Source organism: Pinus tabuliformis, chromosome 5_2, assembly GCF_031772625.1.
Source record: "Pinus tabuliformis cultivar Carrire ecotype Pingquan chromosome 5_2, CPIR1, whole genome shotgun sequence".
Taxonomy (NCBI): Eukaryota; Viridiplantae; Streptophyta; class Pinopsida; order Pinales; family Pinaceae; genus Pinus; species Pinus tabuliformis.
In genome coordinates this window covers 489,915,766-489,930,580 of record NC_142306.1, presented here as the reverse complement: position 1 = coordinate 489,930,580, position 14,815 = coordinate 489,915,766, and the positions used below count along the sequence as shown (strand labels likewise).

The window sequence follows — 14,815 nt, the reverse complement described above, 5'->3', positions numbered from 1 at the left end:
TGCCTGCTCACCATTCCAACAAAAGAGAAAATAAAAAATGAATTATGATCTCATAGGAATGACCTTAAAGGAGTAATGACCTTCCGTTGTAGAACAGAGAAAAGACAGGCCAAGTTTGAGTGAATACAAAGAAAATAGTTGCAGAACAAGGCGAAACTGCAGAGGTTGAACGAACAAAATGAAAGGACCATAACGTAGTGTACCCTAATCCTTCAAAACCTACTAATCTCAGTCGTAAAATCGTGCTGATAAATCCCAGCTGTCACCTTAGATCATGTGATGATCTTATGATCGTTGTGAAGTGAAACGACACCTGGAGGGCCACGTGGGCCACATGGAATGATCGTGAGTCCCTTCACATGTCGATTCAAATGTTCAAGCGTCCAAGAGCCATCACCTTAGATCATGTGATGATCTTATGATCGTCGTGAAGTGGAGCGATACCACGAGGGCCACGTGGAATGATCGTGAGTCCATTCACATATCGATTCAAATGTTCAAGTGTCCAAGAATAAGCCATGTTTGAGAATTACCATTCACCGACGGGAAGAAGAAAACTATGTATAGAAAATCTTGACCATGTTATAATATCACAATGACCAGAGTAAGGTTTAATGAGCAAAAATTGCACAGTAGAGCCAAATTCAAGGGAATATAATGAAGGTGCTAAATTAAAAAGGTGTTAGGTATTTAAGTCCAAATGTATGATAAAATGTAAAGAAATTAAGACCAAAGGTGATAAGCTAATAAGGACCTCCTAGTTTACTCAAGAAGGTTGTCTACAAGTTTTAAGGGTAAATGAAATCATAGAATGCTTGCAACAAGTTTTAAGGGTAAATGAAATCATAGAATACTTGCAATATATATGGTGATCGTAGATAAAAATTAAGTTATAAATAACTAGTAAGTAAAGATACAGAAAAAGGAGTCTTTGTAAACCCCTTGAAAAAAAAAGGTTAATTAAATTTTTATTAAATAATTAAAAAAATACATTTAAAATATTGTATCTTACAAATACTTAATAAATATCATGTTTAATTTTTTTATTTTTATTTTTATGGGTTATCAATTAAAGATGTGTAGTAATACTTTCACATACTAAATTACAAAATACTTTAGTTCTCATCATATTTTAACACATGAAAAGACTAAGGATTTCCTTAAGATTGTGGGAGAATCTTTTGGTGTGCTAAATACCCTAAATGAATCATTCCAAAGATGGATTTTAGACCATTAATTTGATCAACAAAAACCTTGATATAATTATCTTAAAAAATAAAACATGAAATGATATAGTTGTCATTGATATTGGTGACTATTAATCTAAATTATTAGACCTTTCATCAACTTCTTCATACAAACCCCACCCTAATAATCCTATCAAATACATTAATAGCTAACTTACCAAATCCATTAAATCATATTCCCTACATCCTAATATCAAAATACATCTTATACCTTGTAGCACCCAAACCCCTTGAATCTATGGATAACCTAAAATTCGTAAGTAATATATTCCTATTAGCCTATAATTAGTGCTATAAGAGTAGTCATTCATGTCCATTCTAGAATATTTTCAAATAAACTTCAACCTTTTGTCTAGACCCCCCTCGCCACCCCACCCTCGGCGCCCCGCCCTCCTGCCTTTCCCCCAATTCATAATAAGTATTCTCTTCTTAGGCTTATAATTGGTGCTATAAGAACAATCACTCATGTCCATTCTTGATTCTTTGTGAATAAGCTTCAAACGTTTGTCTGGACCCTGTCCTCCTCCGTCATCAAATATTTTACTAATTATTATAAAACAAATCAACATCTTCAGATAGTGAATACGACATTAATGTAAGTTTATATGTTGTCTCCTTATTCACCAAAATTTAGTTACCAAATCTCTTAACATTATCTCTAATATTTTCAACCAAAAACCTTTTAACCTTATTGGCATCTTCCTTTCCTCAACTTTCATAACTTTTAAAATGGTATTCTATAAGAAGACTAGAGGCATGGCCATGGGATATTCTTTATCAATAGTTATTGCTAACATCTTTATGGAACATTTTGAAGGTGCCACCTTAGATAGATTTCCTCATAAACCCAAATGTTGGTATCATTTCGTAAAAAATACCTTCATGGTTTTCCCTCATTGAAAAATCACCCATGCATCATTCCTCAACCATCTTAATAAATTTTCTCCCATCAATTATTTTACCATCGACATCCAAATTGATAATTAGGTTCACTTCCTCAACCTCCTCATTTCATCTTAATTTGATGGCACACTAATAGATACCTTCACACTTAGTCCCCCTCTCCCTCATACCTCTTTCCTGCATTCAAGGAACCATTGACTTGATCTCTAATGTTCTATCCAAAACACATATTAAAACCATTTTTAAACCATATCAAACTTTGAAACAATCTTTCAAGCTTTCTAAAGACAAATGTGACCCCATTATAAATCCTAGTGTAAACTAGATTCAATTCTCTTGTGGAAAAATCCTAGATTGGGAAAATAGGAAGATCTTTCAAAGGTTTTAAACATATCATTGACACTTTCCATAATTATATCTCCAAATCAACTCTAACAAGTCATTTTTGGAAACCTATCATTTCTCTACTCAGCGAATAAAAATCTCTTCCTCAAACATTAGAATAATAATCAGAATCATTTTACATGTGGGTTTCTTAATACCCTTGCTACGAGTCTCTGTTTTCTCTAACTTCTTGTCCTTTACCTTTTACCTTATCTTTTTTTTTTAATTATCCCTCTCTCTTGAGCTCTTCTTCCCTTACTTTTACATAATTGAAAATTTTTATACTTTCTGTATTTTACTCATTTATAATTTACAGTTATTAAAATTTATGCTAATTTGAATAGTATTCAATTCTTAACCCTTCTATTTATTATTATTTCTTCATTGTTCCTTAAATTTCATTTATGTTATATTTTAGTTATGTCACATACCCCCTTGGCACAATACTACCAAAGAAGTAGCGCATAACAGATATAAACATGCAGATAACAACTAGGTAAACATGAAGAAGAAACGCAATCTACGGCCCATGACTGTATCAGGTCGGACCACATCTCCTGTATTAGTCAAAGAGAGTGACTCATCCCAGTCTCTGCGTAAGAATCGGAAATGGAATGAGAATGTCCGCAAAATACGTGCATCAATCCATATACACAAGTCAATATTTCTTATTAGGAAAGATTTTTGTTCAGCAGCCACGCATACTGCGGGGGAAGTACTACGACTCTGGGATATCATCATTTTAACATTTGTAGTAGCTTAATTTCATCATTCGATTCGATATTATTCGGTTGGCGTGGAATATTGATTAAATCAAATATGAATGCTCCGAAAACCGAATAACCATCAAACTATTCGTTGTCCTCTGGAATTTGAATATGTTACAGCAGCACGAGTTTCCTCAATGCCCACTGAGAGTTGAGTCAATTTTTATGGCCACAGTGCGTTTTGAAAAAATAAAATGGACCAACCCGAGTCTATCAAGGTTTAGGTAGAAAGAAGAAAAAGCAAACCAAAAAGAAGTTTGTGGCACTATAAAATCCCCGCTCTTCTACCTTCCATGAAACAAGTTTCGAGCACCTATCCGCTACAACGAGGGTTCGACCTCCGAACTATCGCGATGGATTTCAAATGGGTGGTAATTCCTGGCAAACAATGTTTGTGATTTCTAATTTTCTGTGCGTGAAAAGATTACGAGTCGTTTTGAACAAATAAATTATGTGCAGATTACATTCGCTTCAGTTGTTGCTATTATGGCTCTGTTAATGGTGGATTCAAGTTGGGCTACTCATAGAAACGTGCTGAGCAAAAGTGATTCCAGCGCTTCACCGATATTCAATGTCATGGACAACGGTGCACATGCCGGCGGTTTAAAAGATGATCGGACGGTGAATAATTTTTAATCAATTATATAGATTCAATATTCATTTCATACTTTTGTCGTAAAGTTTGATGCACTTCTCATATATTCATCTTTAATCCTGGGAGCCAGTGCGCGAGCACCTTTTTAAACTAATAACTTCCCTTTGACAGAACTGTTAGATTTTAAGAAAATTCCCTCCCACGGTCTTTACCTGTGTTTTATTTTCACGCTTAAACCCTTTCAATCAATTCTTTTTAAACCCTTGAAAGAAATATCAATAAATCCAGGATACTCTTCAAGGTGTTTTGATAGATTGATAGATCTTACAAAACTGAAACAAACAATCATATTGATGCCAAATTTCATTTCAGCCCTAAATCTTTATACAATTCTACATAATTAGTGTAACATATTAGGTTTACAATTCAAAACGCCATGAAAATTCCATAAACTTGCATTTCATTAGTAGTAAACTTAAAAATTAATGTTACATGGAAACATACATGATGAGAAGAACAAACAACCCAAGAGATACTTCCGAATTCTTCCCCAAAATTACTGCAAGACATCCGAGTAAATTCACCAAAAAATTTTACAAAATTTCCCCTACAACCAACATTTCCCCCTTTTATATTTCAAAATAAAGCCTATATATAAGCACTCAGAGATTGGCCCTACTCTAAATGACTAGTGGTGCCTTAAGTTTGTTACAAAATTACCAACTATATTGTAACTAACTTCTTCTAGAAATTTCTTTCTAAAAATCTGCTGATTCTGGAATGGGCCCTCTAGATTTAACGTTGATAACGTCTCTCTCCTAGTTGGATGCGGTCTTCCTCTTACTCCTCTTAGTCTGGGGAACTGACAGGGCTGGTTGATATATCGACTGGGATGCCCATGGATGGCTGAAAGCATCGCCTTTCTTGTTTGTTGACGTAGAAGTCACCCTTGGTCTCGTTGTTTCCCCTGCATATACACTTAATCTATATATTTCCCACATACTATTCCATTCCCCCTATGTTGGTACGTCTAGTATTTGTTTCTAGTATTGTTGTCTCTAGAGAACTAGTTAAGTCTTTTCTTTCGCAAACAAGAAAATTTGATTAGATTATTATTGTTATTATAATACCTACGTATTGTTTCTCATCTGTGATTTGTAGGCATTCGAAAATGCATGGAAAGCAGCATGCAAGGCATCTTCCAACGCAGCGTTGCAAGTACCATTGGGGAAGATTACGCCAGTGACGTTTCTTGGCCCTTGCAAGTCTCATATTTCAGTAAAGGTGAGAAAATTGGATATTGGATTGTATGCTTTTTAAAATGATAGATGTCCAGTATGATGAAAATTCCATGTTAAATTATTTGCTAAAATTATAAATTTGCAGATTAATGGAAGAATAATTTGTTGGGTATTTTTAATGGGGAAAATACCAAAAACCAAATAAACAAACACACACAGAGACAATGCTCTGTTTTACTTTACTCCAGGATCCTTTTGTGCACAGGAAGACTCAAAAAAAATTTCACTGAGAGACAGAGTATTTCACCACAAAAAAAACTTTCTATTCATTAAAACCTGATACAAAGATTTACCACTGTAAAATCATTTTCATATTCACTGCTGTGAAAAACAACTTACTGCTGTAACAAAAGTTTACATGAGCTTACTGCTGTAAAACAAAATTTACATTCACTGGTGTAAAAACAACTTAGGCTCCACCATTTTCTTTATGCACTGCTTGTGCAAAACCACACATGGTTTTTGCTATTCCAAAAATTACATCACCTGGTTCTTCTCATTTTACACACTGCTGTGTGATTTTCTTTTACTGCTCCATCATTCTTTTTCACTGCTGTGAAGAATAATATTTTTTGTTCCCTCCCGTGTGCAATACATAACATTTTTTTTAAAAGTCAAAACAAAAAAACATTAAACTTATTACATACGATTTCCTATTTAATACATGCCGTATATAAATATATATAAAAACATATATTATAACATGCCCATGCTCATATTAAAAGAGCCTCACCAAAATCTTGTACCAATCATTAAATTCTTTTACCTACGGCGGTCAACCATAAACCTTTTACTCCACGCAAAACATTGAATTGATGTGGGTTCGTATGCAGCTCCAGGTGATCAACGGCGGAGAACACGGGAGCAAATCCAACGATGGAGAACAATATCGGAAGACCAACAAGTGCTGAAAGTTAACCTTCGAGATTCTTACGTTGCGTTACGTCAGGGGTCAACCATGCGTCAGCTCCATATTTTCTCGGAGCTCCTTCCCGGATTATTCCTTCGTCGGCAAATAGCTCCGAGAAAATCCGGTGAACGGTTTTTGGCTTGGTTCACGGTTTTTCTTGGTCTGCGTTGAAATTAGATTTCAACACTCCCCTTTAATTTCAACAGCTGGGCATTCAGTCATACCCAGACACTTTCTCAAAAATTCAAAGCTCTTCTGATCAAGTGGCTTTGTCAAGATGTCTGCTACCTGTTCTTGAGTCCTGCAATGTTCTAGGACAATTTCTCCATTGTTCACCAATTCTCTGATGTAGTGAAACCTGGTATCAATGTGTTTCGTTCTCTTATGAAACACTGAATTCTTTGACAATGCAATAGCTGAGCTATTGTCACAAAAGATCACTGTCGCTTTTGCCTGCTCTTGGCCTAAGCTTCTCAACATTCTTCTCATCCACACTGCTTGACATGCTGCTGCTGTAGCTGCCACATATTCAGCCTTTGCTGTAGACAATGCTACAATGGACTGCTTCTTAGAAGCCCATGAAATGGCTCCTGAACCCATATTAAAAACATAACCGGAAGTGCTCTTCCGATCATCTACACTTCCAGCCCAATCGCTATCTGTGTACCCAACCAAATCTGAATGTTCTGAGGCATGATATAAAATTCCAAACATTTTGGTACCTTTGACATACCTCAAAATTCTCTTTGCTGCCTGCCAATGTGCCTCCTTCGGCCTCTCCATGAACCTGGAAATTAAACTAACAGCATACATTAAATCAGGCCTAGTTGCTGTTAAATACATAAGGCTGCCCACAATACTTTTATACAAGCTAGGATCAAAATCCTTGCTGCTGTCCTCTCTGCTGAGTTTTAATCCCATTACTGTGGGAGTGATTGCTGCCTTGCATTCTTCCATCTTAAATCTGTCCAAAACTTGATTTACATATCTTGCTTGAGATATAAAAATTCCTTTTTCATTTTGATCTACTTCTATGCCTAAGAAGTATCTCAAGAAACCCATGTCAGTCATTTCAAATTCATCCTTCATGACTGATTTAAAATTCTTAATGAGCTGATCATCATTACCTGTGAAAATAACATCATCAACATATAAGACCACAATCAAAATCTTACCATCCTTTTCTTTGATGTAGACTGTGGGTTCTCCTTCACATTTGTCAAATTCATTATCCAATAGATATGAATCTATCCTGCTGTACCATGCTCTTGGCGCTTGCTTCAGCCCATAAAGAGCTTTCTTCAATTTGCACACTTTGTGCTCTTCACCTTTCTTCTCATATCCGAGAGGCTGTTCCACATAAACCTCTTCCATTAACACTCCATTTAGGAATGCTGATTTCACATCCATTTGGTAGACTTTCCATTTGTTTTGTGCTGCTATGGACAGCACTGCTCTCACGGTTTCCATTCTTGCAACCGGGGCGAAAGTCTCCTCATAATCTCTCCCATACTGCTGCTTGTACCCCTTGACAACCAGCCTTGCTTTATGCCTTTCAATCTTGCCTTCAGCATTGCTCTTGGTCTTGTAGACCCATTTCACACCAATGACTTCTTCGCCTTTTGGTAACTCAACCAAATCCCATGTTTTGTTTCTCTCTATGGCATTCATCTCCTCATCCATAGCTTCTATCCATTTCTTATCTTTAATAGCTTCTTCAAAATGAATAGGATCATCAACATGACAATACAAGGCAAATAAGGAATTCATTCCTTCTTCATAAATTTCACTTAGATTTCTAAACTTCTTACCTCGTTCACTTGGTGTGCAAGTGCTTGAAGATGCACTTGAATTTCCTCCTTGTGGTGTGCTTGGAGAAGCACTCTCATTGATCCTCAATGGTGTATCTTGCTGTCCTTGTGTTGGCGCTGTTGTTTGGGGATTCATTTCAGCCACCTCCTCTTCATCTTCATCATGAGACAAACAGTTCTTGACATTGACTGTTTTCTCTATGCTTCCATCCCAAGCTTCCTCTTCAATGAATTGAACATCCCTGCTGACAAAGAACTTCTTGGTAGATGGAATGTACAGCCTGTAGGCTTTGGATTCATCACTGTATCCAATGAAGATGCATTTCTCCCCTTTGCTGTCCAACTTCCTCCTTAGCTGATCTGGAATGTGTGCATAGGCCACACATCCAAAAACTCTCATGTGGGTGACTCCTTGCTTTCTCCCACTCCATGCCTCTTCTGGCACTTTGTTCATGACTGCTTTTGTAGGACACCTGTTCAATATATAAACTGCACAATGTATAGCTTCAGCCCAATACTCATTTGGCAAATGCTTTGCCTTCAACATGCTCCTTGCCATCTCCATGATGGTTCTGTTCTTCCTTTCAGCAACTCCATTTTGCTGTGGAGTGTACCTTGCTGTAAACTGTTTATGTATTCCATTTTCTCTACAATACTTAAGGAATTCATTGGAGATATATTCACCTCCTCTATCAGTTCTCAATACTTTTATGTGCAGCCCACTTTGGTTCTCCACAAGTGCTTTGAAATTTTGGAATTTCTCAAAGACTTCACTTTTGTTTTTAAGGAAATATATCCAAGTCTTTCTTGTACAGTCATCAATGAATGTCAAGAAATATAGGCTGCCAGCTAATGACGGAGCTTGCATTGGTCCACACAAATCTGAGTGGATAATCTCTAAGGGTGTCTTTGCCCTTATACTCTTCCCTGATGGAAAACTTTCTCTATGTTGTTTTCCCAAAATGCAGCCTTCACATAGGCTGTCCGGTTTCTCTATCAATGGTAATCCTCTTACCATTCCTTTTCTGCTCAATAAGTTTAGACCTCCAAAATTTAGATGCCCAAATCTCAAGTGCCATAACCAGTTCTCATCCTTTGGCACGCTTTGGAAGGCCTCTTGGGTAACTGCTGCAATTTCATTTTTGTTTTTCAAATCTGCCCTGATCCTCAAAGGGAACATCCTGTTCCTTGTCATCTTCACTTCAGCAATGCATCTTTTGCTGGGTGGTATATCCATGATGGTGCACACATCATTTTTAAAGAAAACATTGTAGCCCTTATGGACAAGCTGTCCAATACTCAAGAGATTACATCTCATTCCGGGGACATAGTATACATCTGCTATGGTTTTCCTTTCTCCTTGCTTTGAAAGTATTCTTATTTCTCCTTTTCCCATAACAGACACTTTACTATCAGTTCCTAGTGTGACTTCTGATTTCACATTTTTATCTAGGGCAGAAAAGAAGGCTATGTTTCCGGTCATATGGTTGCTGCAACCTGAGTCTAAAAACCATATGTCCTCACTATGTGTTTCAGCCATGTTACAAGCTAACAGGACATTTTCTTGACTGCTGTTTTCTCTTGTAACATTTGCATTTTGTCTGCTGTTCATATCATGTTGTTTATTTCTACAATCACTAGCATAATGTCCATACTTTTTGCAATAATAGCATTGAACATTAGATTTATCATACCTTTGTCCTTGAGCATGATGTTGTCCTCCTTGTTGGCTGCTGCCTTGGCCTTGGTTCTGATTTGGATTGTTGCCTCTTCCTTGTGCATTTGATGAGTTGTTCCTTCCACCTCTATTCTGGCTTCTGCCTCTTCCTCTTTTGTTTCCTCTGCCTTGACCTCTTCCTCTTCCAAAGGACATCTGGGTCTTGAAGGCTTGCTCAAGAGATGAGTTTTCATTCCTACTCAACCTCTGCTCATGTGTTATCAGTGATGCATGTAGCTCATCAACTGAATAACTTGAGAGATCCTTTGTCTCTTCGATGGTGGTGACTATGGCATCAAACCTTGAGGGTAAGACCCTCAATATTTTCTCCACAATTCTTCTGTCTTCAATGGTTTCTCCATGAGTTCTCATTTGTGTGATTACACCAATCACATGAGTGAAGAATGAGTCAATGTTATCTGACTCCTTCATGTTCAAGTTTTCAAAATCCTTTCTCAGCAATTGTAGTTTTGCTGTCTTCACTCTCTCCATGCCTTGATAGGCTGTCTTGAGGGTTTGCCATGCTTCATTGGCTGTCTTAGCTGCTGCTAACCTTGGAAACATACTCTGGTCTACTGCTAGATACAACAACACTCGGGCTTTTGAATCCTTCTTCCTATTGTTCTTCAGCAGATCCTTCTCTCCTTGAGTTAATGCATTGAACTCAGTTTCATCTGCTGGTTCTTCAAAACCTTCTTCAACTATTTCCCATAAATCTTGGGAAGCAAGCAGAGCTGTCATAGTTATTGACCAGTAGTCATAGTTCTTCCCATTAAACTGTGGGAGCTGGGTGTTAAACAAACCCATACCAGTGCTTGTGCTAGCCATTCCTTGTATTCTGATCTATGTCTCTAAATCCTTGACTGTGTGTTTAAAACAGCTGACTGTTTCTTCAACAACACAAAAAAAACTTTTGAAATACCTGAATCCTTTGATGTCTGAGTCTTCTGTCTGCCTGAGAAGTTTTGCTGCAGCTACAAACCTTCTCCCTTCAGCTTCTTTGTCACCTTCAAAGAGCCTAAGCCTGCTCTGATACCACTGTTGGGTATTTTTAATGGGGAAAATACCAAAAACCAAATAAACAAACACACACAGAGACAATGCTCTGTTTTACTTTACTCCAGGATCCTTTTGTGCACAGGAAGACTCAAAAAAAATTTCACTGAGAGACAGAGTATTTCACCACAAAAAAAACTTTCTATTCATTAAAACCTGATACAAAGATTTACCACTGTAAAATCATTTTCATATTCACTGCTGTGAAAAACAACTTACTGCTGTAACAAAAGTTTACATGAGCTTACTGCTGTAAAACAAAATTTACATTCACTGGTGTAAAAACAACTTAGGCTCCACCATTTTCTTTATGCACTGCTTGTGCAAAACCACACATGGTTTTTGCTATTCCAAAAATTACATCACCTGGTTCTTCTCATTTTACACACTGCTGTGTGATTTTCTTTTACTGCTCCATCATTCTTTTTCACTGCTGTGAAGAATAATATTTTTTGTTCCCTCCCGTGTGCAATACATAACATTTTTTTTAAAAGTCAAAACAAAAAAACATTAAACTTATTACATACGATTTCCTATTTAATACATGCCGTATATAAATATATATAAAAACATATATTATAACATGCCCATGCTCATATTAAAAGAGCCTCACCAAAATCTTGTACCAATCATTAAATTCTTTTACCTACGGCGGTCAACCATAAACCTTTTACTCCACGCAAAACATTGAATTGATGTGGGTTCGTATGCAGCTCCAGGTGATCAACGGCGGAGAACACGGGAGCAAATCCAACGATGGAGAACAATATCGGAAGACCAACAAGTGCTGAAAGTTAACCTCCGAGATTCTTACGTTGCGTTACGTCAGGGGTCAACCACGCGTCAGCTCCATATTTTCTCGGAGCTCCTTCCCGGATTATTCCTTCGTCGGCAAATAGCTCCGAGAAAATCCGGTGAACGGTTTCTGGCTTGGTTCACGGTTTTTCTTGGTCTGCGTTGAAATTAGATTTCAACATAATTGCACCCAAACAATCTGCATGGAATAGCAGTGAACTTAAACAGTGGATTCGATTTGATAATATATCTGGGTTGACCATAGAAGGTGGCGGTGTCATTGATGGCCAAGGCCAGGATTGGTGGTCTAAATCCTGCAAGGTGCACAACCAACAAGTAAGGGTTCCCTTTAACTGTTCTGTTTCACCTCACCGTTGTGTACATGTGGCCACTAAAAAATGGATGGTCCTGTTAAACCACACAAAAGGTTTCATTCATTTGCCCAATACACGATACACACGTGGCACTGACAATCTCCTTCCATACGCGGTTCTTATCCTCCAGGTCAGCCCCCATTGAAAATCTTGTCGCAATCCTCTCTAATATTCCATCTCTTCCGCGTTCGACTCCACCTCTCGCCTTTTCACAAGCATCATCCACAATCTTTCCCCTACCCAACATTTACCATTAAACAACAAATTAGTAGTATAAACCGGCTCCTTCAATTTATATTAATCACGTCAAATTTCTTGTGTGCAGGGTTGCTTGGATGCGGCTCCACCGGTTTGTTTCCAGCCGGCAATCTTAACTTGATTACCTTGTTTATTTGCTTGAAAAAAGACGCAGTGATCACCTTGTTATAAATGGTTTTTTAATCTTTCTGTAAATTTTAATTCGAGGCTGTGCTCATCCGGTTGTTTGGATTTTGGGTTGGTCTTACAGGCAATGACTATTAGTGGATGTTCAAATGTTTTGATAAAAAGTTTGCAATTTGTCAATAGCCAACGAATGCATCTCGTAGTGGTCGACTCTTCTGATATCCAATTAAGCGGGCTTCACATACAAGCTCCTGCAGAAAGCCCAAACACTGATGGTATTCATTTACAAAGAGTTAAGAATGCCCAAATAAACAACTGTACCATCCAGACAGGTTAGAAGTTAGTAATTTCACTGGTTTGCGTTAATTTGTTTATTCATAGCAGAGATCCATTTTCTTAATGATAAATCAGTCAATATCCATCTAGCTTATATCTATCTCACCGCAGCTGCTATAAGTGCAAATCTTAATTTAACTTGGTTAAAGTTCAGATTGGCAAACACATAATAAACATAAAAGGTTCTGTTAACTATGATTATAAATACTGTATACCAGGGGATGATTGCATTTCCATTTCGTCGGGATCATCTACTATTAATATCACAAACATAAAGTGTGGCCCAGGCCATGGCATCAGGTTAGATAACTATTTTGAATCTTATCCTGCAGAAACTGACTACAATCAGTAAAGATGAAATCTGAATTGTACTTCTTCTTTTGTGCAGCATTGGAAGTCTGGGAAAGAAAGGAGAAAAAGCCAAAATTGATGACATTCTAGTCCAAAACATCACTTTTGACGGAACATCCAACGGAGCCAGAATCAAGACTTGGCAGGTTGGTTTAACAGGTGTATGGCTCCTTTAATTATTTCTATTCATCTTAAAACTAACTCATGAAATGTGCATGATGATGCGGCAATGAACTGCAGTTTGTAATTGATATTAATCTGAATTATCTAGGATGGGTATAACAGAATTCATGCTTTTGTAAACATACAGGGCGGTTCTGGCTATGCACGAAATATCAGATTTGAGCACATAGTTGTTCATGAGGTTAAGAATCCGATTATCATTGATCAGTACTATTGCGATTCCGCTTTACCTTGTAAAAATCAGGTGATCAACTAACCATTCTGGGCATTTCCATATTTTCCCAGTCTTAATATGAGTTTAGTTCTTGAAATATCATTTTGAAGTCCGTGGATGTGTGCTTGCGATCGATGTTGCCATCAACATTAATTCCAAAATATAGGATAAATTTCTCATTTATTTTATCTTCTAAATACTATCAATCGGGTTAGTAATTGGTAACTACATAGAATTTCATCTTTAGTTAAAGAATTCGTAATTACGGAATTTGGTAATTCCGGAAATCTCACCCAACTCAGAGAGACCCCATAACCCTAAACGTCGCTAATTCCAACCATCAAAGTTAATACAAATTCTCTTAAAAAAAAAACTATTGTGTTTCATTTTATTGTAATATAAAAATAATTGTTTATATATATATATATATTTATTTATTTATTTATTGATCGATAATATATAATATAAACTTCACCTACGGACATCTGATCTCCACTAAATGCATAGAGGTAAAAACTATGTTATATTGCAATAATATTTAGACAAATTGGTTTGGAAGTTTGGTATTATTGTTTGGTATCAATAATACTGTGCGTCATGTTGTTTGTGCAGCCATCCGCAGTACAAATACAAGATATCACGTATAGAAACATACAGGGAACGTCATCGACGAATGTGGCTGTGAACTTTTCGTGCAGCAACACAGTTGCGTGCACAGGAATTACTTTGACAAATGTTGAGATAAATTCAGCGACTGGAAATAAAGTAAAGTCGGTGTGTGCCAATGCTCGGGGAAAGGCTCTGGGGACGATTTTGCCGCCTAGCTGTCTGAAAAACTAGTGCGGTCCCTTGGACTCCTCCAAAAGCATCACAATAAATCATAGCCAAACTTAACAAGATTCAGTTACACTGGTTTTTTTCATGGGAACTTCATAATACTGTGAAATTTGGTTTTTGTTCCATGGGAACTTCATAATACTGTGAAATTTGTCTTTCTCAACTTACTTTGTACCTACAAGATACTTCAAAAATATCACAATAAATCTTAGTCAAACTTAATAAGATTTAGTTATACTGGTTTTTGTTCTATGGAAACTTCATAATACTATGAAATTTGGTCTTTTGTCGACTTACTTTGTACTCACAAGATACTCATATTTCATACCATTTAATTTATACATTTTTATAAATTTGTATTTAAACATATTGAAAGCATCCACACATATAAATTATTATTATATTTTACTTGACGAAATCCTCTTATTTCAATTATGAAATGAAAAACCATATATTTCAGAAAAGTTATAAATATAAATTAACTGTGAAATTTTTAAAAAGAAAACTATTTTATTATTTTTCAAACTATTTGTTTAATCTGGTCTAAATTGGTATTTGAAACTTAGTACTAATACTTATCTCACCAAGTACATACTTATTAGTGTAGAATTAGTTAGTAGAGTAAGTAATTGTATATGTTACAATTATTT

The 14,815-nt window shown here is 36.6% G+C and overlaps 1 protein-coding gene across 1 annotated transcript; it reads left to right on the top strand.

The window, feature by feature from the left end:
• Window positions 1-3,654: 3,654 nt before the first annotated feature.
• On the top strand, window positions 3,655-14,168 carry LOC149159837 (putative polygalacturonase At1g80170). The gene is made up of 11 exons (XM_089434436.1): window positions 3,655-3,672; window positions 3,761-3,922; window positions 5,058-5,180; window positions 5,283-5,294; window positions 11,667-11,990; window positions 12,186-12,209; window positions 12,369-12,576; window positions 12,799-12,880; window positions 12,969-13,077; window positions 13,242-13,358; window positions 13,941-14,168. The coding sequence occupies exons 1-11, from the start codon at window positions 3,655-3,657 to the stop codon at window positions 14,166-14,168; spliced, it is 1,407 nt and encodes a 468-aa protein (XP_089290562.1).
• Window positions 14,169-14,815: the final 647 nt, after the last annotated feature.